The 27,845-nt window shown below is 40.0% G+C and overlaps 1 protein-coding gene across 2 annotated transcripts in view; it reads left to right on the forward strand.

Moving 5' to 3' along the window:
• Nucleotides 1-26,881, forward strand: part of SBF2 (SET binding factor 2) — a 479,646-nt gene extending 452,765 nt beyond the window's left edge. For both annotated transcript variants that reach the window (XM_027073170.2, XM_027073171.2), the window contains 8 exons: nucleotides 12,621-12,747; nucleotides 15,430-15,557; nucleotides 16,786-17,019; nucleotides 18,088-18,192; nucleotides 20,366-20,559; nucleotides 21,279-21,366; nucleotides 24,028-24,159; nucleotides 25,142-26,881. In XM_027073170.2, coding sequence (XP_026928971.1) covers nucleotides 12,621-12,747; nucleotides 15,430-15,557; nucleotides 16,786-17,019; nucleotides 18,088-18,192; nucleotides 20,366-20,559; nucleotides 21,279-21,366; nucleotides 24,028-24,159; nucleotides 25,142-25,240 — 1,107 coding nt within the window. In that variant the 3' untranslated portion in view covers nucleotides 25,241-26,881. The remainder of the gene's footprint in view (nucleotides 1-12,620; nucleotides 12,748-15,429; nucleotides 15,558-16,785; nucleotides 17,020-18,087; nucleotides 18,193-20,365; nucleotides 20,560-21,278; nucleotides 21,367-24,027; nucleotides 24,160-25,141) is intronic.
• Nucleotides 26,882-27,845: the final 964 nt, after the last annotated feature.

The following is a 27,845-nucleotide window of genomic DNA, read 5'->3' on the forward strand; positions in this document are numbered from 1 at the left end:
TGACAGAGGTATGGGGAGGCAGGTAAGAGCAACTACACATTATATGATTTAATTTATAGAAAATTCTACAAAAGGCAAAACTGCAGTGACAGAAAACAGATCAGTGGTTTCTTGGGACCAGTGGTCAAGAACGATGGAAGGGCATAAGCAAACTTTTTAGGATGAGGGAACTATTCTGTCTTATTTGTGGTGGTGACTACACAGATGTGTACAGTGACCAAAATTAATCGATCAGCCTATATGCTGAAAATATGGAAATTTTGTTATATGTAAATTATATTTCAATGAACCTAAGAAACAAAATTTTAATTAGGAAGTCCAACATCTCAGTTAACTGGAGTTCCAGAAAAAGAAAACAGCAGCTATGTGGTTTCTCCAGAGAAAAATTTGTCTGTCTGGTACCCAGAGAATACTTATAAGCCTGACTGCCTGATTTTTAGAAATAGGCAAGAAATGGGTCCAGGAAGATCCCTTGTGAGTGTGCAGATTTTTTCTTTTTCCATGTTATTTTCAACTTCAAGCCTTGTCACCAACCCAGTTGTGCCTGCTGTTCCCAAGCCCAGAGCTCATCAAGTTTGGTTTTTCCAGAGGACAAACCTCTAATCTCTTGCTTTCAAGGAGACAATCACATGACTGCCTGGGGTAGGAAAGGACCCTGGAGATCTCACCACCTCCTCTATAAACTTACATCTAGTCCTCATTTGGGGCTCTCATCTCACCCCTATATATGTTACTCAGCACTTGGGGGCCTCTGAGCCCTGGGCCTTTCTGGATTTACAGGGCAAGCTGTTGCCTTCTCAAATCATTGTCATCCTACAGGCATCCCAGTGTAGCTTCTCATCTTCTGTCATTTACTGCTGTCCTTCCTTCTGTTTTCATCATTCACAAATGTGTTGAATTTTCTTGACCTGCTACTGTCTCCCCTCTCCTTCTCCCTACCTCCTTTTAGTTTTTTACCTTTTAAAACTTCCTTTCCTTTAATTAAGGGAGAGTTGCAGGGGGTGAGTTTGTATGGCTGTATTTGCTTAAGTTAAATGCACTATTACATATGTTAAATATCCATGTTCAACTTGCAGAACTCTGCATACCTAAACATTAGAGTCAGCTAAAGAATCCACTCACAATCAGTAAGAAATGAGAGGTTCTCATGGAAGACATACTGTCCTTGAAAATGAAAACATTATTGTATCCCAAGTATAGTAATAATTACTTGAAATGTAATGCTTATATTTTATTGTTGGTGGTGTGTAGGAGTGTGAATAGTCTAGAATGTTTGAAAGTAACCTGTATTTTGTGAGTACCTCTTAAGTGATGTAAACAAAGTAACTTAACATAAACTAAAATGAAGTAGGAATTATATTCCTGTTGTCTTCAGAATACATTATAACAGATGCTAAAACTATGTAATGTTAAGTTATATAAAACAACTTGAGGTGTATTTTAAATAATGAGTCAAAATTCAAATGTTCTATATAAATTGAACTTTGATGAAAGTTCACTTATTTGTAGGTGAATGCTTCACAAACTGTAGAAAATAATATTGTTCAGGGTCTAAAGACCCCTTTAGTATTCATTCAAATCTGGTTGTATCACGTTAAGATGTTTTTAATTAAAATATGAATTTTTAAAAATTTTCCTGAACTCTCATTTGCCTTAGTACCCTCACACATAATATCCTGAGTGCAGGCAAGTCATGGCAAAGCGAGCATATGACCTTAATTGCAGTATTTAAAGGATGCTTGACTATGATAGGTATCAGCTTTGGTGAAGCAAATTACTTTGTGCTGAAAAGGGATTGTTTATTCATTCAAAAACAGAAGACTAAGAAGACTATAGTTAACAAATAGTGCTCTGACTCTTGCTGACTTAATTATAAGGTAGTGTTTCATCATCTCCTACATACTAGTTTTAGGCATTAGAAAACGCCTTCTTTGAATACCTTTCAAGTGAACACTAATGCTTTACATGACTCTGGCTTTTGCCAGACAATTCGAATTACTGCTGTCCTCAGTCTCTCGGGGACACAAAACAGAGCCAGGCCCAACAACATTTAAAAGAAAAAAAAAGTGCAAAATTGTGCAGCAGCAAGCGAAACTCCCAGGTGGAATGTGTTCACTGCTTATTAACCATTTCTAACATGCTGAATGCCAAAAGGCAGTCTATGGAAATTTGCCTAGACTTGTCCATTAGTACTAATAGAGTTACAAAGAAAACAGATGAAGTACTGATCTTAAATTAGAACTGCCTCATCATATAAAAAGCCATTGTTTATGCCAGTATATCCAGGTGTCAGATGAATTAAAATGCTAGATCACTGTTTCATAATAGCAACATCTGGCAAATTTTTTGTTGCTTCTAAAAGAAATTGGCTTAGTTCAAATGATATCATTACAGGATGCTTCCTTTTCTTAAAATAGTTGAACCAAATTCAAAAAGAAATACATCCAAAATATAAAAATGAAATTTTTACCTAAAATTTATTTTTAAAATACAATACCAAAGGAACAAACCTGTATGATATAAACGAAAACATGGAGTATAGGAAAGCATCTTCTCTACTTCAACATTAGAGTAAATCTTTGAGAACTTAGAACTTATTGTTTGAGGACCTGTTGTTTGAGAAAAACAAATACTAGTTATAACTTTGCTTTTGAAGTTTATTCAAATCGTAAATTGACTCACTCTGGTCTGGCTGTAAGAGATGGTTGTCCTCACAGTTACCATATGCCAGCACTATGCCAAGTCCTGTTCCAAAGAAAAATACTATTTGCCTTTTGAAGATATGAACTTTCCTTGTGAGCACATGTGTAAGGAGCTAGGCTGCCCTCAAACAGTTTCAGGACTATAAAATTTATCCATTAATATTGACAAAATGACTGCAGTTAGTGGATTAATGGCATATTCAAAGTTTCTGGTGTCTGCCTACTCCTCATTCATCTGAAAACTGGCAGAAACTGACACAATCCAAGCTGTTTTATAACAAGCCAATTTTGTATTAAAGTTGTTAATATTTTGAGCCCATAAACTGAGTTTACGTATCAGTCTTACTAATTTTTGATCTTTAACAAATTTTTCAACCTGTCTGTGCTTTGGTTTCTAGATAGATACATGGATAGACATAGCTATCAGATGGATTACAAATCATTTTTTTTAATGTTTATTTATTTTTGAGAGAGAGAGACAGAGAGAGACAGAGCATAAGTGGGGGAGGGGCAGAGAGAGAGGGAGACAAAGAATCTGAAGCAGGCTCCAGTCTCTGAGTTGTTAACACAGAGCCCAATACAGGACTCGAACCCACAAACTGTGAGATCATGACCTGAGCCGGTCAGACGTTTAACTGACTGAGCCACCCAGGCACCCCAGAAGGATTATAAAGCTTACGTAAAATCATTTGTACAGTAGAAACTGCACAGTTAATGTTTGTTAAATCTTAATCTTGAAATAACAAAAACTAACATTAGTTGCTTGTTTTTCTAGGGTGTATCTACCATACCCACAGTTTTTCCAATGTTGACACCATCCTATATAGGGTCTCTTGTAGCTTAACATTTCTAAATCTTGAAAGTAAAATCCAGTGTTGACCTACTATATTTTATTCCCAAAATGTTGATCTTTCCTGGGATTTGAGTCATAGCTTATTTTATGGGCCTTTAAATTTTATAAAGTACTTAATGGCACATGGGCAAAATATAAGACCCTATAAATTCATGTTTCTCCAAATTCCATTTCAGATTCTCTTCTTATAAATAAGTGAAATTGGCAAGTTTCACTCCATAATGGAAAACAAAACTAAAATACCTCACATAGCTTTGTCTTTTAAATCTGTATATTTTTGTCTTTCATCAAGATAAATACAAAATTATTTTGGACAACAGAATCCAGATGATGCCTGACAAAGGCCTAAACTCTACTCATCAGCATATTTGGGGAAATGCTCATATAGAATTAATTTATAGACTGAGATGCCTATCATTTCCAATTCTGCATATTATAATAAGGCTAAATTCATTTGAAGCAGATTTGCCTTTAGGCTCCAAAAATCTTGTGGCCAACAGGAAAGAATAAAATACTGAATCCAAATGCTGTTCTTTGAAAAGATCAATAGAATTGATAAACTTCTAGTGAGACTGATCAAAGAAAGACACAAAATATCAATATTAGAAATGAGAGGGGCACCTCGGTGGCTCAGTTGGTTGAGCGTCCAACTTTGGCTCAGGTCATGATCCCGCAGTCCATGAGTTCAAGCCCTGTGTTGGGCTCTGTGCTGACAGCTCAGAGCCTGGAGCCTGCTTTGGATTCTGTGTACCCCGCCCCTGCTCCTCCCCCCACTCATGCCCTCACTCTCTAAAAAATAAATAAATGTTAAAAAAAATTTTTTTAAAAGAAATGAGAAAGATGACATCACTACAGAGTCTACAGATATGAAAAGCACGGTAAAGGAATATTATGAACATTTTTACACCAATAAAATAAACAGTTTAGATTAAATGGACAGATTCCTTGAAAGAAACAAACTCCCACACTCACTCAAGGAGGAATACATAATTTGAAGAAGTCTATGTCTGTTAAGAAAATTGAAATTGTAGTTAAAAATCTTTCCACACTGCAAACTTCAGACCCAGGTGGATTCCCTGGTCAATTCTACCAAGTATTTAAGGAAGAAGTAATAGAAATTCTACAAAAATTCTTCCAGAAAATTGAAACAAAGGTAATACTTCTCAACTCAGTCTATGAGATCAGCATTACCCTGGCCTGACAAAGTCAACAAAAGAAAGCCAACAAAAGCCAACTATAGACCAGTATCTGTGGTGATCACACACTTGATGATCACACATGCAAATTTTCTAAACAAAATTTTAGCACATCTAATCCAACAAAATATTTAAAGATAATAGGGGCACCTGGGTGGCTCAGTTGGTTAAGTGTCCGACTTCAGCTTAGGTCACGATCTCACTGCAAGTTTCCAGCCTCACATCAGGCTCTGTGCTGACAGCTTGGAGCCTGGAGCCTGCTTCAGATTCTGTCTCCATCTCTCTGACTCTCCCCTGCTCGTTCTCTGTCTCTGTCTCTCTTTCTCAAATATAAAAAAATAAAACATAAAAAAATTTTTTAATAAATAAAAGATAATATACCATGGCCAGGTGGCACTTACCCCAGGAATGCACAGTTGGTTTCACATTTGAAATCAATCACTATAATTCACCATATTAAGAAACTAAAATAGAAAAACCATATGGTCAAAACCAATACACTCAAACAACCATTTGACAAAATATAACCCATTTCTGTAAAAATGTTCAGGAAACTAGGAATAGAAGAGAACTTTCTCAAACTATAAATAGTATTTTTTTTGAAACCTACAGCTAACATCATATTTACTAGTGAAAGACTAAATGATTTTCCCCTAAGATCAGTAATAAGATGTGGATGTCTGCTTTACCACTTCTATTCAACATTGTACTAAATAAAGATCCTAGCCATGCAATAAGGCAAGAAAATAATAATAATAATAATAATAATAATAATAATAATAATAAAGACATCCACATTAGAAAAGTGAAATTATCTTTTTTCACAAACAACAGTTGTCTATGGAATCTACAAAAAAAAAAAGAAAAAGCTAGTAGAATAAGTGAATCTGGCAAGGCTACAGAACACATGATCAATATACAAAACTCACTAGTATTTCCACAGATAACAATGAATCATTGGAAAATTGAAATGTAAAAATTATTACCTTTACAATAGTATCAAAGAACGTAAAAGAAATCTAACAAAATATGTTAAAGACCTAGACACTGAAAACTACAAAACCTTACTGAGAGAAATTAAAGGCCTAACCAAAGCAAGAGATACCTCTTGCTCAGAAGACTCAATATTGTTGAAATGTCAGTCTCCACAAATTGATCTAAAGATTCAGTGCAATCACAATCAAACTCCCAGAAGGCTATTTTGTAGAAATTGGCAAGCTCATTCTAAAATCCATATGGAAATGCAAAGAATCTAGAATAGCCAAAACAAATTTGAAAAAGAACAAAATTGGAAGACTTGAACTATCTGATTTTATTATAAAGCTACTGTAATCAAGACTGTGTGATAATTGATGTAAAGATAGATAGGTCAATGGAAAGGAAGAGAGTCTAGAAATAGTCCCACACATACATGATATGCAGACAACTGATTTTCAATGAAGGTGCAAAGCAATCGGTAGAGAAAGGATAGTTTTTTCAGCCAACAGTGCCAGACAATTGGATTCCCATATGCAAAAAAAAAAAAAAAAAAAAATTAACTTTGATCCAAACCTAGTAACAGTATAAAAATTAATTCAAAAGGGGTCATAGACCTAAATGTAAGACCTAATATTATACAATTTCTAAAAGAAAATATAGGAAGAATTTTTGTGACCTTGGGTTAGGCAAGGTATCTTAACATTCAACACCAAAAGCATGATTTATAAAAGAACAAATTGAAAGGTTAGACCTAGTTAAAATTTAAAATTTTGTTCTTCAAAAATTACTGTTAATAAAATGAAAAGACAAATCGGAGAGAAAGAAAATATTTGCACATTATGTATCTGTTTAAAGGACTTATGTCCAGAATAATTCAAAAATTCTTCAAACTCAGTAATAAGAAAACAACCAACCTATTTTTTTGTGGGCAAAATATTTGTAATGACTTTACCAAGAGGTACAGATGGCAGATAAGCACATGAGAATATACTTGACATCATTTGTCATTAGGAAATGCAAATTAAAATCACAGCGAAATACCACTACATACCTATTTTAATGGATAAAAAATTTTAAACTGACTACCTCAAGCGTAGATGAAGATGTGAAGGAACCAGAACTCTCTAACACTGCTGGAGGGAATACAGAATTGTACCACCATTTGGGAAAATAGTTTGGCCGTTTTTTAAAAAGTTAAACATACCTGTACCTACCATGTGATTCGGCATTCCATCCCTAGGCAGTTATGCAAGAGAATGAGAGTTTTTGCCCATCCAAAGGCTTATACATAACTATTCATAGCAGCTTTATAGATAACAACCAGAAATCCAGAAGCAACTTAATGCCCATCCACAGCTATGAATGAACAAATGGTGGTATATCCATACAATGGAATACTATCTAACTGTAGAAAGAAATTAACTACTGATAACCCAACATGTCTGCATCTCAAAGAATTATGCTTAGTGAAAGAAGGCAGACAAAAAAAGAGTTCATACTTATGATTCCATTTATATAAAGCTCTAGTAAATGTAAATTAATCTATAATGACAAAAAGCAAATCAATGTTTGCTTGAAGAAAGTGTCCAGGAAGAGGCAAAGGGAGCCCAAAGCAGCTTTTAGGAGTTACGAATGATATATTCATTATCTTAATTGTGCTGATGATTTCAGGGTGTATAGATATGTCAAAACTTATCAAATTGTACACTTTAAATATGTGCAGCTTATTGTACATCAATTATACCTCATTAAAGCTGTTAAAAAAAAGTCTCCTGGCTAACAAACCTCTAATCTCTCACTTATTCCCCATATTTTAAGTCCTTAGATGAGATCTCTTTGGCCTAACCCTATTTCTTCTACTAAAACAATACTTAACAGAGAGAAGGAAGCACATGGATTGTGCTTTTTGGAGACCACTGTAGAATTTTACAGTGGAAGAGTCTAGATGTCACATTGACAAGGAGGGGAAAAAAAGCCAGTGAACTGGGCAAACTGAGTCTCTGGAAGATAGGACTAAATAGAGAAAGTATAATTTTTCTTTTTTACTGGAAATCTAAGCACCAGATTTTGCCATGTGAATATAATCAAGTCTTCATTTCTTATTATGGTAAAAAGACATTTTAGAAGAGAGAATTGAGAGCCCAGAAATAAACCCACACATATATGGACAATTGATTTACAACAAAGCAGCCAAGAACATAAAGTGGAGAGAGGACAGTTTTCAACAAATGGAAAAACTGGACAACTACATGCAAAAGAATGACACCAGACCACTGTCTTACACCATACACAAAAATTACCTCAAAATGGATTAAAGACTTGAATGTAAGGACTGAAACTATAAAATTCCTAGAAGAAAACATGGGCAGTACACTCCTTGACATCAGTCTTAGCGATGTATTTATGGATCTGACTCCAAAGGCAAGGGAAGCAAAAGCAAAAATAAACACATGGGACTACACTGAACCAAAAAGCTTCCACACAATGAAGCAAACCATCAAAATGAAACGACAGACTACTGAATGGGAGATGATATTTGCAAATTATATATCTGATAAGGGGTTAATATCCACAATATATAAAGAACTCCTATAACTCAATGATTAAAAAACAAAACAAAACAAAACATGGACAGAGGATCTAAATAGACATTTTTCCTGTGTTTCTTAATGTCAGATTCCAGATGTGGTTATCTAAGTATTAATCAATCCAGCATTCAGGTCAATCTGAATCTTTTTTTCCATTGAAGAAATCCTCACATGCTTATTTCTTAAACTGTTGCTAAAGAGGAAAAGAAAAAGAGAAAGAAAAAAAGTTGTTCTACCTCTTCTTTTCTACTTCCAGTAAACCTGATAATTAACCTCAGTTTGGGGGCAGATTGTTTTTCAACCCCAAGCAGTTAGCAACTGCAGGTGCCCTTGTGGCACATACAGGCACAAGCATAGTGGCCCAAGCACCCTCACGATGATGCTATCTAAGCACCAATTCCAGTTCAAGCAGGGTGAGTGCCAGGGTCCTTGAGAAGTGTCTAACCTTTCTAACATAATTGTAGGGTCTGGGATTTGTGGTGAGGCCAGTCACTCAGTACAGTGGGCTGTGAAAGTATTTTTCCACTTGTAGAGTTTTGCTTCTAGTCCTAGCATATTATCTCCCTGAAATGCCTGTAAGTTCAACGTAAGGTCATATTCATTATCATTTCCATCCTACTTTACCTCATAAGTGGGTCTTCAAAATTACATACTTAAGCATATTAAGTATCAGAATAATCAAGGAAAGATACAGACATGTATGAGGCAAGTGGTTTCTATGGAAAATAGTTATTAAGAGAAATGTTTTGTTATTTGGCGCTTTGTTTAATAAAAAGATTTTTTAAAGTTTTTAGAATCTATTATGGACTGGGTCTGTAGAAATAGCCCTGAACTCTTCTTCCCCTGTGAGTAACAAAGTGTATTCCAATGTCTGTTGGGGCAAAGTTGTTCTTGGAGCTCACTCTCCCTGAGCACATTGAATATTTCTCCTCCCTGAGACTCAAATGGAAGGGAACCAAGTTCTATCTTGGGCTTGTCCCCTGCTTCTGTCCTACCATCCACAACCTGAGTCACCCCCTCTCTGTCATGTGCACAATGGCTATTGGGGTGGTGCTATTGGTTCTGAACCAGAAGCTCAGTCTAAAGAGCTTGCAGTTCTAAAACCTTAGAATAGGGCACACTACCTAGCTATTCAGAGCCATGTTCCATGGAAAGCTCTCCTGTCTTATGGAGACCTGATGCAACAGGAGGTGGCTCAGATAAGGGAAGCAACTCCACAGTATATAAGCCCATTGTGTGAGTCACACTCCCTTTTAAAACATTTTCTTAAAATCCATTTTACTTCATATTATGAGGTAAATTTTTAGTTCACTTAAAAAACCAATAAGAAAATGTTAAGGGGAAAAAACACCTTTAATCACAGAAAACTAGGTTTCTAACCAAATGATAAACTTTAATAAATCAGTGATATCCAGATCGTGACTTTAAATTTTCACTGATCTGTGGTAGCCACCTGGGTAGCTCAGCCAGTTAAGCGTCTGACTTTGGCTTGGGTCATGATCTCACAGTTTGTGGGCTCAAACCCCGCCTTGGGCCCTGTGCTGACAGCTCAGAGCCTGGAGCCTGCTTCGGATTCTGTGTCTCCCTTTCTCTCTGCCCCTCCCCCTCCTTGCTCTCGCTCTGTCTCTCTCTCTCTCTCTCTCAAAAATAAATAAACATAAAAATTTTTAAAAAAATAGATTCTCAGGGGCGCCTGGGTGGCTCAGTTGGTTAAGCGTCCGACTTCAGCTCAGGTCATGATCTCACACTCCATGAGTTCAAGCCCTGCATCGGGCTCTGTGCTGACAGCTCAGAGCTTGGAGCCTGCTTTGGATTCTGTGTCTCCCTCTCTCTCTGCCGCTCCCCTGCTCATGCTCTGTCTCTCTGTGTCTCAAAAATAAATAAAAACATTAAAAAAAAATAGATTCTCACTGATCTTTTAGTCTGTCATATCAACATACATGCCTGCTCACTTTGGCTGACCAAGTGTGGGTCTACATTGCCAAATTAAACATGGAGAGAAAAGCTGGCTTCTAGACAGCCTGCCTAAAGTGTTCATTTGAAACAGCTTTTAAGCAAGTATAATTATGATTGGAACTTCTCTCAACCAAACAAAATTCTCTAACGGGCCATGAGAGATTGAGTCATAGAGAGGTGAAACTGCTAGGTTGATTGGAGTATCACGAGGTCATCAGCCTACCTTCTGCCACCATAAGATGGCTCCACAGAGTCTGCATGCAGCTTGTCTAAAGTACACTATAGCTCAGTGACGGTTCCAAGTTCTGCCTTGCTCCCTCCCTCCCATATCATGCTTTCATCCTTATTCCTATGTCCAAGGACCTCACAGTCTAATTTCATGATGACCAATCAGGTTAAATGGCATAAGCCCTTCCCCCTTCCCTTGGCACTTGAACGTATCTTTCTTCTACTCATCTGTCCGTCCTCATTTCCAAAGCTCTTCCCTATATCTGGGCCTCTAGTCTCATTCATTCTTGCTTTCCTGGAGCCTTACTCTCTTAGTTTCCAGCTCTTTTGCCACAACTTGTTCTCTCTCTACTGGCTTCTCTTGCATTGTCCTCAGACAGGCACGTCGTATTTCTTTTGTCCAGAAAAGATCTCTTGCTGTCCCCTAAACCACCACCTCCTCTCTCATTCCTTTCACTGCCAAATTGCTTGTTTTATTACCCACTATTACACCACAAACACTTGAAGGAAAAATTATGACTTGTGATAATTTATGTCTATCAAGTATTAGCACAGTATAAAGCAGTGAATAAGGCACAGACTATTGGAATCTAACAAGCCGGATTCAAATTTGGTCTCACTGGTTACTGTCTAGTGACCTTGGGAAGTTACTTAATCTTACTCATCCTCAGCTTCTTTGTTTCTAAATGGGGGAAGAGGTGGTGGGAATGATAATGCTTATCTTCAGAAGATCTAAATAGATATTTTTCCAAAGAAGACATGCAAGTGGCCATTAGGTATATGAAAAGGTGGTCAGCATCACTAATATCAGGAAAATGCAAATCCAAACCACAATGAGATATCACCTCACACCTATTAAGATGTAGAGAAAAGGGAGCCCTTGTGCATACTTGGTGGGAATGTAGATTGGTGCAACCACTGTGAAAAAGTGGTTCCTCAGAAAACTAAAAATAGAATGACCTTATGATCTGGCAGTCCCACTTCTGGGTATTTATCCAAGGGAGTGAAATCAGTATCTCAAAGAGATAGCTCTAATCCTGTATTCACTGAAGCATTATTCACTGAATAGCCAACATATGGAAATAGCCTAAGTGTCCATCTACAGATGAATGGATAAAGAAAATGTTATATATATAAACAATGGAATATTATTCAGCCATGAGAAAAAAATAAAAAAGGAAATCTTGCCATTTGCAACAACATGGCTGGACCTTGAGGACATTATGCTAAGTGAAATAAGTCAGAGAAAAATTAATTCAGTATAATCTCATTTATATGTGGAATCTAAAAAAGCCAAACTCATAGAAACAGTAGAATGGTGGTTGCCAGAGGCTGGGGTTTGGGGAAAATGGGGAAATACCAGTCAAAGGGTACAAACTTCCAGTTATAAGAGAAATAAGTTCTGGAAATCCAACGTACAGCATGATGACTATAGTTAACAATGCTGTATTATATACTTGAAAGTTACGAAGAGACTAGATCTTAAATGTTCTCACCAAGGAAGAAGGTAATTTTGTGAGGTGATAAAGGTATTAACTAATCGTATTGTGGTAATCATTTCATAATAAATATGTGTATCAAATCATCACATTTTATACCTTAAATTTAAACATTATGGGGCGCTTGGGTGGCTCAGTCGGTTAGGCGTCCAACTTCAGCTCAGGTCATGATCTCACGGTTTATGAGTTCGAGCCCCGCGTCAGGCTCAGAGCCTGGAGCCTGCCTTGGATTCTGTGTCTCCCCTCTCTCTGCCCCTCCCATGCTTATGCTCTGTCTCTCTCTGTCTCTCAATAATAAATAAATGTTAAAAAAAATTTTTTTAATTTACACATTATATGTCAGTCATATCTCAATAAAACCAGATAAGAATGATGCCTATCATACAGTGTTGTTATGGAGAGTAAATGAAATTATGATTCTAAAAACCCCTTGCATGGTGTCTGGCACATAGTAGTTGCTCAGAAAGGCTGGTTCCCTTCCCACCTCCACTTACGGTAGGGATTCAGTTGATTGAGTGACCACATGGTCTCCTGCATATATCAGGACATCATTCAGTGGCGTGGCATCCAGTTTTTGTTAAGTTTGGGTCTTACTCTTTTCTTTGCCTTGTGTGTTTCAGGTTCACAACCAGTATCCAACTGAGTTTGAATTCAATCTCTATTACTTGAAGTTCTTGGCTTTCCACTATGTGTCTAATCGCTTTAAAACATTTCTCCTGGATTCAGACTATGAAAGATTAGAACATGGTATGTGTTTGCATGCCCTTGTTTCATATTTTTTGATAGTTTTTGTGTGTTTTTTAAAAAAAATTTAATGTTTGTTTTTGAAGGAGAGAGAGAGAGAGAATGAGCAGGGGAGAGATAGAGAGAGAGGGAGACACAGACTCTGAAGCAGCTCTGAGCTGTCAGCACAGAGCCTGACACGGGGCTTGAACTCATGAGCCATGCAATCATGACCTGAGCCGAAGTCAGAAGCTTAACCAACGGAGCCACCCAGATGCCCCATTTTTTTGTGTTTTTAATTGAAAACTCCAATAACATAACTACCCCCAAGTGTGGCAAGGCCATTTTAGGATTTATAAAAGTAGAATAGGTAGGAACGAGTGCCCAGATTCTGAGATTATGTGCTGTACTAGCTCTTAGGGACTGCAAGTGGTCTTCCCTGTAGCACCTTTGAAAGGTGAAATCTGCTTACTATTTTAATATCTCAAAGTGGTATCACCGTTTGAAGAGAAACATTTGACCTAGTTTTTCCATCCCAGGTACACTCTGGTAGGAAAGGTGCCTGCCCTTGGAGGCACTTTGCATAGCAGTAAAGGCTCTGGAGGAAATAGAACAGGATTAAATTCTAGTATTCCCAGTACCAACTGAGTACTTTGGACATGTTAGGTGCCTCTCTGAGTTTCTTCAGTTTCCTCATCTTTAAAATGAGTACAATAATAGCACCTACCCCTTTGGGCCATGATGATCACATTAGGAAATATTTGTAAACTTCTTAGCACAGTTTATAGTGTATAATAATAACTCATTAAATTTTAGACATCTCCATCAATATTATAATTTTTAAGAGCAGTAATACTTGTAAAGAGTAGATTTTAAAAGTCAGGCGGCCCCTGTGAAAACATTCCCACAGGGATTTTACATTCTGTTGTTATAGGGAGAAGAGAAGGGAGGATGTACAGGATCTTGTTAAGAAGACAACAAAGAAAAAAATCAACTATTTTCAGTATATGTACCTGGATTTTCATAAAGAAGACTCTTCTAGTACCTGAAAATATTTACTGATGTTCTCAGTTTACAGTTTACAGTATGTCTTGGGACATACTGCTTTCCAGTGCATGCTGTTAAAATTGTCTAGTGTGATATTTTATACTGTTGGGAAGGGAGACAGCACTGGTTCTTATTTATACTTCTAGACCTTTGTTGACTCAGAATTGTCGTTCCACACGTCATAATCAGAAACTTTATAATTTCTTAAGCACCCATGGTTTGGGAAGATACGAAGGAAAGCTGGTTACAAGAGACATTGGAGTCACTTGGAGAACTTTTAAAATATCTGCTTGGACTCATCCTCAGAGATTCTGATTTAATTGGTCTGAGGCAAGACCTAAGCATTGGGGGTTTTTAAAGCCCTTGATTTTTCCAATGTGTGGCCAGGGTTGAAAACTACCACACTGGACTCTGCAGTTAAAAGGTAGACTAGAAAGACTAATTAGTCTTGGGGGCCTCTTACAGGATTTTGTGCAGAGTTGGGCTTGAGACCATCTTTTCTGATAAACTGATAAGATGCTTCTTGACTTTTGACTGAGTCATTTCATTCAAAGCAAGACAGCACTGCTAAGGAAGGCACCCTTCCTGGCCTTTTAAAGAAATAACCTCCTGGGGCTACTGGGTGGCTCAGTCAGTTGAGCATCTGAATCTTGATCTCAGGGTCATGAGTTTAAGCCCAGCATTAGGGTCTGCACTGGGTGTGAAGCCTACTTAAAAAAAAAAAAAAAGAAGAAGAAGGAGAGGGAGGGGGAGGAGGAAGAGGAGGAGGAGAAGGAGAAGAAGAAGAAGGAGAAGAAGAAGGAGTGCCTGGGTGGCTCAGTCTGTTAAACATCTGACTCTTGATTTTGGCTTGGGTTATGATCTCACAGTTTGTGAGATCGAGCCCTGCATTGGGTGTTGCATTGACAGCACAGAGCCTGCTTGGGATTCTCTCTCTCTCCCTCTCTATCTTGCTCACACAGTCTCTTTCTCAAAATAAATAATAAAACTTTTGTTTTTAAAGCTTATTTAAAAAAAAAAAAAGTGAGCTCATGTGAGTGACACATTGACTGTTTGATGGGTGCAAAGATAGGATCAGAAACTCCCTGAAGCACCTCCCCCACCCACTACATTTGGCTTTTGTTAAGTCACTCAAGGATACAGACCACACCCTTCTATCATCCAAAGTCTTCATGACCATGATTTGCAGTATATAAATTACTAAATAAGAAAACACTTTAAATGGCTTCATAATGAACAGCCAACGACTGAAAAAAGAAACATAAAATTATGTTTTTAACTGAACTTCATCACATAACTCTAACTCCTTCCCATTTCTCCTGAAAAATATGTAGAATGACTCCTGGCATGGAGCTCTGTGAATCTAGATATAGATGTAGGATATAGATTAGAAGAGAGTCGCTATGTACTGCTAAATACTTGGGAAAACCTTACCAGATGTTTTCCTTCCATTTGGGTTTGTTTCCATATGGCTGTGAAGTTCATTCCTATCCTTAGCTTTGCGTTCACCACCTAAGGTTTCTGCACATACATTGCTGTTCTGAGAGCTGTAAGATATATTTTGCTTTTCATCTGGTACATGCATCATAGTTTTAGGCAAACTGTTGATTTATTTGACTTTTGTTGATTTTTTTTTTGGGGGGGGGGGTTGATTTACAGGAACGTTGTTTGACGATAAAGGAGACAAGCATGCCAAAAAAGGAATTTGTATTTGGGAGTGTATTGATAGAATGCACAAGAGGAGTCCCATTTTCTTTAATTATTTATATTCACCAATGGAAATAGAGGTACAGTAAGAAGGCATTTATGTTTCACTTTCTGAGTATCTAGTGTTAAAGTTTTCCTTACTTTTAAGTATATATAAGCTGTTTAAGCTTTTTATAAACATTGGATTAGGAAGCTATTTAAAATACCAGAAGCTATTTAAAAATTTGATATACACTATGGGTTTGGGTTATGATGGAATACAGACTGTTCATCATATTCTTGACCACAAAAATTAGGAGCTGGCCCCCAAAATCTAGGAGGGATAACTTCAAGAAAGTCAAAGTGAGGCAACTTTCTCCAGGAAGAAAGACCAAACAAAACTTGAAACCTCAACTGGTTATCTAAGCTGAAAAAATCTAAAATACTTTAGAAAAGATTTCCCTAAGTCCATTTATACCAAAGCTGTGGAAGAACCCCTATGGAACGCCGGATGTTTGGAGCCCAGCTCAAAAGAATGACGTCTCAGGGGCAACCATGCTCTGTGATGCACATCTATGTGAAGTAAGCTCTGGGATGGAACAGACTGGTTTGATGACAAGTGAGAAGTATCACCTCACTCAGGGGCAGGAATGCCCCTGCCCTGGGTCCCATGCATTAGGACCCTATTCTGGCCTTTCTCCAACTATCCCCTCCTCATAAAATGAAGACCACAAGAAACAAGGGTATGTGCTTAGATACCCTTTCTTCATCTAAACCATGTACCCAAAATTTCTTGCCTAATCCAAGTTGCTCACAAAGCTACTTCTTCCAGTCTGTCTCCCAAGCCGGTGCATGTTCCCTTCAGCCTCAAGGGTGCCTAAGAAGTAGCTGTTTGGCAGGTAGTAGACCAAGTTTAGTTTTGTGGACTAGGGTATATATATATATATACACATTCATAAAAGACCTCAGAATATAGGACAGAGCCAAGGTGAGAGGAGCAGGGGATTAGGCCAAGGACTGGGAGCTGGGACAAGCTTTCCCAGTGCCACCTTGGGCCTTGGTATAGAATTCCAAGGAGTCCAAGAATTCTCAGTTTCAGCCTGGTCTTCCAGATCATTAGGAAGTTATATTTACCAAGGTAGGAGGAGAGATATATTTTATTTAATAGTTTATCTTGATGTATAATATCTAAATATTTACATATATGGTATTTGAATCTCCATTCATGCTCTTGCCCTGGACCCTGCAAATGTTAAGGGCTGACCTGCCAGTAAGCTGGGGTACTTTGAGGTCAAGATGAAACTATATTTCAGAATTTTCTTTGAACAGGCCCTGAAGCCCAGTGTAAATGTCTCCAGCCTCAAGAAGTGGGATTACTACACAGAGGAGACCCTTTCCACAGGCCCTTCATATGACTGGATGATGCTAACCCCCAAGCACTTCCCCTCTGAGGACTCTGAAGTGGCTGGAGGAGCTGGCCCCCAGAGCCGGAGGAGAACAGTGTGGCCCTGTTATGATGATATCAGCTATGCTCAGCCCGATGCTCTCACCAGCCTTTTCAGTGTAAGTCAGGCCTGTGTAGACATGCACAGAGGGCAACAGGGGCCCTGGTAGTACCCGAGGCATCAGAAACCAGGCTAAATTAAAAGTGGTTCGCACACTTCCGGACATGGCTGTCCTCACTCTGAGCCAGTGTGATACGTAGCATTCCAGGAGAATGAGGAAAACCAAATTTGCTCCCCAACAACAGTAGGGGACCAGGCTCAACTACTGGAAAAGGGTCTCAAAAAAGTAAGTTTTCTGGCATTATGAGGAAGCAATCAAGCAAATGGAGCAATTTGCAGCTTCCCAGCTGTTTTAGCTGCCCAACAGCCTGAGTCAGGCCTGGGTTATGGCTTTTGTGGGTGCTCTACTTCCTCTGGTCAGAAGTGTGGGTAGTTGATGGCCTGATGGGAATACTGCCAGCGTCTCTACAGAGAATATTCTGAACTGAAACAATCCCAGCAGTAGCCACCCTGCTGAGAGCAGCAGCCCTGAGGAAAGGGTTTGAGCCCTGATATGGGCCAAGCAGTTCCTGAAGAGTCTTCGTGCAGTCTTGTGACTGGGAGGAGTGTGCTGCAGTGAAGGCGTCACAGAGGCAGCTGCTCTGATCCCCAGCTTCCTTGTCCCGAGGAAATTCCATTCTTTGTGCATTTCTTGGTTCATTCTTTCCACATCTGGTTTTAAATCAGCAGAGTTAGGGGTTCCTCTGTCAAGGACAGACTCCTACCTCAGCTACTAGGGTTTGGATGCCAGCCCAGTGCTTGGCCTTTTGCGGTGGCCATCAGATTCCCTCTGGGCTAGCCAAAGGTGAAGGTGTTTGGGATACATATTTTATGTCTTTATTTAAGCTATTCTGTACAAAAAGGCCTGATTACAGATCCTAATAAATCATCTTTGCCATAGTGCATCATACCAGCTAGAGTTCATTCCACTGCTCCTGGCTTGGGAGACCTCTGAGGCCATTGACTTCAGCTGCCCTCTGACCATGATGTCCATTGGGGCCCAGTACAGAGGAGATGTGGCTCTGGGACACGTCCTGATTTCTATGAAATACTTACTATCAGAAAACTCCTTTTTATTACTTTGCAGGAAATTGAAAGATTGGAGCATAAATTAAACCAAACCTCTGAGAAGTGGCAGCAGCTGTGGGAAAGAGTAACTGTGGACCTTAAAGAAGAGCCCAGAACAGACCGTGTGAGTTGGTAAAATCCTTTGAGGAGCTACTTCTGAGCTTTTTGAGGGTGCTAGGTCAGGTAGGGCCCGCTGCCACAGGTATCCCAGGTGAGTTTATGGCCAAAGAGAAGGGTAGAAAGGGAGGGGTCATGCCCTGGAGGTCCAGGGCAGAAAGTTCCAAATGACTGAATAGTTCCTGAGTGTCTCACTTCACCGCAGTGACATAATACTTGTGTTTCAGGGCCCCGCATCCACGGAAAATTACTGGGTTCTTTTCTATCTGTGTCTCTGTGGTTTCAGCTGATTTTCTACCACGAGTGGGGAGGGGAACACCCGGACCGTATTTGCTTCAGAGAAATAACCAGAGAAAAGAAAATATTTTTAAAAGACAAATTATGCTACTTTCTGTTGCTCACACCCCCTTTTCTGTTTCTGAATTGAGAAATATTTATCATAAAAATATTTTAAAAACAGAGGCACGTGGGTTGCTCAGTTAGTTAAGCGTCCCACTCTTGGTTTCAGCTCAGGTCATGATCTTACAGTTCTCAAGTTCGAGCCCAGTGTCGGGCTCTGTGCTGACAGTGCAGAGCCTACTTGGGATTCTCTCTCTCTCCCTCTCTCTCTGGCCCTCCCTTGCTTGTACTCTCTCTCCCAAAATAAATAAATCAACATTAAAATTTTTTAATATTTTAAAAACACTCTGTTTTCTGTTTTTCACAACCCCCCTCTCTGTTCTGATTTAAACTTTTATCAGGCATGTAATACGTGCAAAAGACTGTGCTGAGCACCCTGTACACTTTAGCCTCCCACTTACCCCACAGTGAGGGAGTGGTGTCCCTTCTGATGTGTGAGGGGACAGGCACCATCAAATCCACATCACACTAGCTCCAGATGCAACAGAAGGACAGATGTGAATGTTCAAAAGAGCATTTCAGAAAGAAGGAGAGGTCAGCAGGGTCCGATGTCACAGCAGGGCAGGGAGAATCGGGTGTAGAAGAAAGCCTCTGGCATGGTAAGAAGGGATCCTCTGGGCACTAGCTGGGCTAGCTGGGCACTAGCCTTCCAATGGCAGTTCTGGAGCTGCTGTCAGGCCACAGGTGGGTGCTGTCTTACTGCTTTAATTCTCAGAAAAATAAAATACTTTCTTGATATTTTTGCTGGTTATGAAAGTGAGATATACTTATTCTTTTAAATAAGACAATACACAAATAGTTATAAACAGAGGACAAAAATCACCCACAATTTAAAACCTAGAAATAAACCACTAAGCTTATTGTATCATTCAAAACATACATATAAAAGGGATTTGCCATACATACTATTTATTTATTTATTTATTTATTTATTTATTTATTTAATTTATTTATTTTGTGAGAGAGAGAGAGAGTAAGCAGGGGAAGGGCAGGGAGAGAGGGGAGAGAGAATCCCAAGCAGGCCCTTCACTGTCAGCATAGAGCCTGACTCAGGGCTGAATCCCACAAACTGTGAGATCATGACCTGAGCTGAAACCAGGAATCAGACACTTAACCTACTGAGCCACCCAGGTACCCCCTATACATACTATTTTTTTTTATTTTTTTTTTAACGTTTTATTTTTGAGACAGGGAGAGACAGAGCATGAACAGGGAGGGTCAGAGAGAGGGAGACACAGAATCTGAAACAGGCTCCAGGCTCTGAGCTGTCAGCACAGAGCCCGATGCGGGGCTCGAACTCACAGACCGCGAGATCATGACCTTAGCCGAGGTCGGCCACTTAACCGACTGAGCCACCCAGGCGCCCCTATACATACTATTTTCAAACCTGCTTTCTTTTTTACTTACTATGAGGCATACATAGCCTCCCATTGGTCACTGTATATAAACCAGCATGGTAGTTTTAATGGCTTCTAGAATTCCATTGATGGAAATATTTTTTTAACCAGTCCCCTAATGATAGACATGTAGGTTGTTTCTGAATTTTTTCTTTTATAAACAACTGCAGAATAAACCTCTTTGTACATATACTTTGTGTATTTTGCTCCAGTTTTTTCTTTGACATAAATTTTCAGAAATGAAATTATTGGATTAGTTGCTCAATAAAATCTTTGTAAAACTTTCCTAGCTCTTTTTTTTTTTCACTTAAAATGCAAATGTATTACCTTCTATTTTGGGGGGTGGAGGGGTGTGTTTTTTCCTGAAGTATAGTTATTTTTCAGCCCCAGAGACACCCTTCAGGCTCCCCAGGAATTGTGTCTACCAACCTACCTTCCTATCAGAAGAGGTCTCTGCTGCACCTGCCAGACAGCAGCACGGGGGAGGAGCAGAGTGCCAGCATCTCCCCATCCAATGGAGTGGACCGGAGAGCGGCCACGCTGTACAGCCAGTACACAACCAAGAATGATGAGAACAGGTGGGCACGCTGAGCCCTGCCTGCGGCTGCACCACAGGCCCTTCAATCAGCCAGGCCTGTGCGGTACTGCCTCCTATAAACTTAAATGGGTTTGCCACATAACTGGGTTTGCCTCGATTCTTTCTTTGTTCCTATTTTAAATGGAGTCTTTAAAGAGGGGTCTTTACAGAGGAAAGGGGTCTTTAAAGAGGAAAAATCAAAATTACAACTAAAATAATGCCAAGAGGTTATAGCTATTTGTGGTTGAGTCCTGATTATCGTTATCTCATGTGTGTCAGATCTCTTGAGGGAACGTATATTAGTCAGCACTTTTGTGGTGGCACACGTCAGAAGGCCAGCTCGTGCTAGCTAGCTCAAGCAAAAAGGAATTTACTCACGTAGACTGGGAGGGCCAAGGATGTGCCAGTTTCTCACATAGTATCTTCAAGCTTCTGTTCATTTGCTGGCTCTGCTTTCCTCTGTGGGTTGCATCATTCCCAACATGGCACAAAAGATGGCTACCGTGAGCTCCAAACCTCACAAATTTGGTAATTCCAGCAAAAAGAGGCAGTCTTTCCCCCATAAGTCTAGTAGAAAAATTCTGGAGAGAATTCTGATTGCCTTTTTGGGGGACTATCTGAGAGAAAGAGAGACTTGGCAGACAAAAACAACAGACATCCTCTTCACAGTACTTTTTAAATGAAAACCAAAGTTAACTGACCTGTCATCATTTCTTCTAGGTCCTTCGAAGGAACACTTTACAAAAGAGGGGCTCTGCTGAAAGGTTGGAAGCCCCGTTGGTTCGTGTTGGATGTAACAAAACATCAGGTAATACTGTCAAAGCCTACAGAAATCACTTTTCTCTAAGCTAGGCTCAGTCCCTGGCTGTTGTACAACTCTAAACAGACAGACACATCCCTCATGTTCAGACAAGGCCTCACATATGCTCCCTGTGGGCTTCTTCAAGGACTCAGCATGTCCCTGAGTTAGGGCAGTAGCCTTCCGAGGGAAGGTCCAAAGTAGCTCTGCCTGATGTATACAGGCAGAGGCAGTGACACTGGGGCCCAGAGCATTAAGAGCACTAGAACTCTGCTTTTCATGCTCAAATATCTTCTGCTGCCTGCTCTTAAAAACCCAGGCCAGGAGAGGACCTGAGCTTTTCAGTGGGTTGCATTCCACATGCATATATAGAGCCTGTGCTTGGGAGCAGTCCTCAGAATACAGATTACCTTCATTTTTGCAGCATAAAGCATCCATTCAAAACTGAGGGCATTAATTTATTTGACAAACATTTATTGCTCATCATGTACTGGTTACTAAAGCAAGCATCATTTTCCCTCAAAATGAGAGCAACAGTGGAGAGAGGGGGCCCTGAAATAGGCCGAAGGGGCTATACCCACTCAAAGAGGGAATTCTCACTGAGCAAGTACTAGCCTGGACCTCACTGGCCATGTTGGGAAGTCCTTTGTCCATTGTTAGGTTCTTAGCTATTGCTACAGCAACCCCTGCAATTCTTAGTATCATGATCTTTGCTCCAGTAATCTCAGGGGTGAGGGATCCCTACCCAAACCTCCAGCCCCTCCATACCCTTCCATGGTGACATTCTCATGGCCTCCAAATATTCTGACTGTGGGCCTCACTCTACCTTGGAACTGACTGCTCAGCCTGAGGCAGAGGGGTACACATCTTGATTCTCAGTGCATTCATTTCTAAAATGGACTCTGCTGAGAAAGATACAAACTAGTACCCCTATACAGTGCTCTGGTCGTACGTGCACCTAGGAAACTCTTTCCAGATACAGATTTGAAATGGGGATCACATTTCCCTCTGCTCAGGGAATTTCATAAAAGTTACACAGTCTCTGTGGAAGAATATAGAGAATTTATTTACAAATATGCAATGGAAGCCCTTGGTGGGGGGTGGGGGGAGGGGGTTGTACTTTAAAATAACAATGTGTCTGAAATCATAGAGCCTACACTGTGGAGAAAAGTTCCATTAAACCACTAAATATAACATAGGACAATGTCATAATTTTTCTGTAATTTACAGTTACACCAAATTATACTTGCATTCTTACCAATCTTTTGGATTTAACACGAAAGGTATATAGTTTTTCCATTTAGACCTACTTATACCATGCCTGACTGGAGAGACAGAAAAGTCTGAGGCCAGAACCACAGTGACAGAGGCATCAGACCCTTTCCTACTGTGTAAGTTAGAGAGTGAAATCCAGACTCATTTAGTTAGAGAGTGATATCCAGTCCTGGCACATGATAACCACTCAGTCAAATGGTGAGCTATTTATTGTTTTTCAAAAATCAATTTAAATGTTTGTTTATTTATTTATTTATTTTGAGAGAGAGATTGAGAGAGTGTATGTGTGTGAGTGCAAGCAGGGAAGACGGACAGAGAGAGAGAGAGAGAGACAATCTCAAGCAGGCTCCATACAGTCAGCACAGAGCCCGATGTGTGGCTTGACCCCATGAACCCATGAGATCATGACCTGAGCTGAAATCAAGAGTCAGACATGTAACTGAGTGAGCCACCCAGGTGGTGCCCCTCAAAAATCACTTTAGATTTACATGTGGTTTGGCAACTGGTATTTTTTATATGGTATATCTTGAACATACTTTCCTACCAGTTCATATAGATCTTCCTTATAATTTTTGACAAGCTATATATAGTAGTCTGTATCATTGATATAATTAACCAACCATCATTTAATTAACCAACACCCCCAATGAAAGACAGATACATCTTTTCAGTTTTTACCTGATCAAAACAGTGCTGAAGGAAACCTCTTTATGTGTATCTCTGCATGCTTGTGGGATTGTTTCTGTAGGATACATTTCTAGAGGTGAGAGGGTATATCAATAGGCATAAACATTTTAAATTTTAGATGATATTGCCAAATTGTCCAAAAAGTTTCTAACAAATTATATTTCCACTAGCAATGTTTGAGAATACCTAGTGCCTTGCCCTCACCGTGAATATTTCTTAATCTAAGTGAAAAGTGAAATCTTACTGATTACATCCCTTTTCTTTCATCAGTGAGGTTGCCCATCTTTTTAAATGTTTATAGGTCTTTTGCATTTCCTCTGTGACTTACCTGTTGAGATTTTTTTGACCATTTTTCTACTAAATTGTTTATCTTTTTCTTATCAATTTCTAGGAATTCTGCATATTTTTCTAAACAACCTCTTTTATATGTTACATATATTTTTTCCAATTGTTAGCTGACATTTAGTTTTAGTTTTTAACATGTAATACTTTTATTCATTCGAATTTCAGAAAAATATGTCTTTTTCCTCCTTTCTGTCAGCCACCTAGTCCTCGTTCCGAAAATCAACAGTGTTTTTATTTTCTTGCTTATTATTTCAGACACAGTTTAGCAAGGTACAGAGGCAAGTATTCAAATACATTTTGAAAAGTCATACCATTTTCCTTTTCTGTGTCTCTTATTTCCCATCTGTATCCTTTTGGTTCCAGCTGCGATACTATGACTCAGGTGAGGACACAAGCTGTAAAGGCCACATTGATCTGGCTGAAGTAGAAATGGTCATCCCTGCTGGCCCTAGCATGGGAGCCCCAAAGCACACGAGTGACAAGGCTTTCTTTGATGTAAGTGGATCTCACTACATCTCACTAGAAAACCTGGCTCTGTCTGTACATGATTCCTTACAATCCATCCACCTCCAAGAATTATGGGGCCTCAGAGCAATTGGTGGTGACAGATGATAACCCCTTGGCTATGGAAATTGCTCCAGAACTTGAACTTAGCACTCGATCCCCAAACCTGACATCTCCAAGCTGTCCATCTCCAAGCTGTGGTGCGCTGCTTTGCACAACGGACTCCTTTACTGGGTGTCCAGCCACACATGGAAGCAGATGAATTCCTTGATAAAAACATTGTTAGTTATTTTATTCACCACCTATTCAAGAACAGACACTACTTCCCTTTGGATCCAGTGGTCTTCATGTTTGACCATCCATAAAAATTGTCCTTAGTCGTATATGATGACTGTTGGTCCTAACATCTTCAACAGCCCTTAGGTGAGCCTCGGGGCATTTGATGGGCCACATGATAGGGTTCTCATCCAGTTCCCATAGCCAAGCAGGGTTTCATAAAGAGCACAGCCACACGCAAGGGCTCTGCTCTAGCTATGAGGCCATTTACCTGATTCCGGGCTTCCAGTGTGTCCCTAACTTAAGCCTTTAGAGAAGGGGATGGAAAGAGGACAAGAAAGACAACTTCTTGGTGGGGGTGAATTTCCGGCTTCCCTGAGGAGCCCAGGGAGCTGCACTGCACTGCTCCTGGTGCAGTGCATGGGAGAGGCCCGAGGCTCCTGACCCTCCTCCTTAGGAGTAAGGCTCTCCTAGTATGTCTCCTTTTTCTGCCAGTGTCATTCTATTAACATCTACTGTGACTCTGGGGACCAAAGAAACAAAGTGACTATAATGTCAGTGACAGTATGGTAGCGGAGGAAAGAGAGGTTTTGAAGCAGTACGGAGGGGAAGTTCACTGAGATTGATTCACACACTTGCCCAAAGCCATAAAACAGGCCTGCCCTTCATCTCTGCTTCTGTTCATTTGGTTTTGTAGCTCAAGACCAGCAAACGTGTGTATAACTTCTGTGCCCAGGATGGACAGAGTGCCCAGCAGTGGATGGACAGGATCCAGAGCTGTATCTCTGACGCCTGATGCCCATGGTCAACCCAAGCAAAAGAGAGGGAGGAAAGCCTCGTGCTGTCAGATAGAATAAAGTGCATGAATCCTTGAGGAGCTGACAGCTTCCTCTTTGGTTCTGAGGAGTCATCCCAGGCCTGAGGTTCTTCTACCCAGTCTTACCCAGTGCCCTCTTTGAACAAGTGCTATGTCTGCTTAGCCTGAATGAATATGTCACAGAGGTCTGGTCAAGAACCCCAGGCACTCCCTGTATCTTGCACTAGGTTGTTCTAACAGGGTCTTAGTGGTTAGGGATCAGAAGAATGCTTCCTGAGCCAACTGTCACCCATCCCCTAGATAAATGGTTTCTGTTTACTTGAGTCCTTCTTGATGAAACTAGATCCTTTTTGTTCCCCAAGGTCATAATTTCCTTGGAGAGCTTTCTGACAAGCAAAAATCAAAACCCCGCAACACTATCTCATGTTCTGCACAGAACAGATTTCCCAGCAGAATAGCTCCTACTCCTACTGCCTGACCTTAGAGATGCTCAGCTATCTGGTGCTGCCAAAAGGTGCTTCCATAACCCCTGCTCAGCCATGGGGGATCACAGTAAGAACATGAGTGCTCAGTGGCAGACGAGGAACATGCAGGATTCTCCTGAAGGAGAAAGACGGTCCAGGGAATGATGCAACAATGACAAGGCCAATGCAGGAAAATACTACTTTCAAAACACTGAATTTTCTAGGCCACAGGTGCCCTGAGGATCCAGGACTTTGTGTTCCTGTGTATTCTTCTGTTCCCTGACAGCTCCTTACACAGAATAACATGCAAAAAGCTGAATGCACTAACTCACAAACACTTGCACTGAATTCCTAATGAAGTGAAGGTGTTGGAAAGACAGAAGCCAGCTGTCTACAAGCACATTACACCTGTGCCAGGGGCTGTGTCTGTGGCACAATCAGATACCCAAACAGCACTTGTGCACGTGAACAGTAAGAACTGTTTGTAGATTTTCTCTACTTTTGATAACCTTGTGTTTGTTCAGCTAAAGATCCGAGGAATGCTGTTTGTTCCCTGTGAGGAGCAGCAGCATCTCTGCTACAGGCATTGAAGCCCAACTGGAGTCAGAGGTAGCTAGATCGCCGTTTTGAAATGTTAATATGTTAAATACCAAACTAATATTTCAAAAATATGTACATACGATTTCTATATCCTTGTTTTTCAGATAGCCTACTTATAATTTAATATAAAAGTAACTGATTCATGCATAAGATTTCAGTAATGAAAATAGTTCCCTTTTTAAAAAATAAAAAAAAAAACCACTTTGTCTTTGTAGATGAAAAATAAATCAGATTTTCAAATTTAAAATTACCTACACGCTAGGAAATAGACCTGTGTTAATATATAAGAAATTGGGGATAATAAGAATGAAGGATTTTTCTACCATTTTCATTTTATAAATTGCCACCTGTGAAAATGATTTTTGCACATTATTTGTATTTTTTCTTTGTATATGAAATAATTTTTTGTACTTTGTAAAATACGGAGCCCATTGTACCTTCAGCAATTTGAGACTGTATACAGTGCTTCTTTTATAACTGGATTCTTTTAACTTTCATAAAGGTTACATGCCTTACATGCACTAACCACCCCGAATTAAATTTATTTCTTAAGAAAGAGCATCCCTCGTTTACTGTGAAATAAAACTCATCGTGTAGTGCGTAGCACTAAGCAGGCAACATTCAGGATTTATATACGAGACTAAAAGCTCAAGAGTAAAACAGCCCATGTGGTGCCCTGGTTCTATTAATGCCATCACTGCCCTTTGCATAGAAGGTTGCCAGAGACATTGGACAAACTGGCATGAGCTTCTGGGTTCTGGACGTGCTGCTGCAGAGTTTAGGTAAGAGACCTGAAGCCACTGTTTGTGCTCTAGTGAGCTGTGTGAAATTGGTGAGGTCCTTTACATCATCTGGGTCACAGTTTTGCCACCTATGGTATGTGACAGTTTGTGAGAATTTTAAGCAGGATGAAGTGAACTCTGGTTGGGTGGCTGGTTTTTCTGCTTCAGGAAATTGTTAAATAGCACAAATGGGGATCAGTGATTTCAGTTCTGGACAGCACTTCTAGCTAAACCCTTGGAGTTTACCTTGGGGACCTTAGCTACATCTCAACATGTAGCCAACAGAATGCACATTCTCATCTCGGGGCTGAACCTCTAAGTCTGTTGATATCCAGGAGCCCTCTCTGAGCCAGGCAAAAAGGGCCCGTTGAGCCTTCAGATCTTCTCAGTCTAGAGGGCTCATGTGATCCAGGCAAGGGTTGGTCCCAGGCCTCTCTTCTTAATGGCTGGTCCTGGGACCTGCCATTCTGCCCCTGCTGTGTCCCTGAGTTTCAGTCACAGGGGAAACAACTGAGATTAGGGGTTGAGCACAAGAATATCCAGATGCCCTTCATGCCTCAGATCTTAGCTGTGAAGGGGAGAAAAGCACTGGACTCCAAGGAAGAAGGACTAGGGCCTGGCACTGTGTCAGAGGCTTGACCGCCACCAGCCCCCCACCTTGGCACCTGTGACAGAGCCTGTCCGTGGCTGGGCTCTTGAAAGATGCAGATCTCAAAAGGAGCACATTCATACAGGTCT

This window comes from Acinonyx jubatus, chromosome D1, assembly GCF_027475565.1.
Source record: "Acinonyx jubatus isolate Ajub_Pintada_27869175 chromosome D1, VMU_Ajub_asm_v1.0, whole genome shotgun sequence".
Taxonomy (NCBI): domain Eukaryota; kingdom Metazoa; phylum Chordata; class Mammalia; order Carnivora; family Felidae; genus Acinonyx; species Acinonyx jubatus.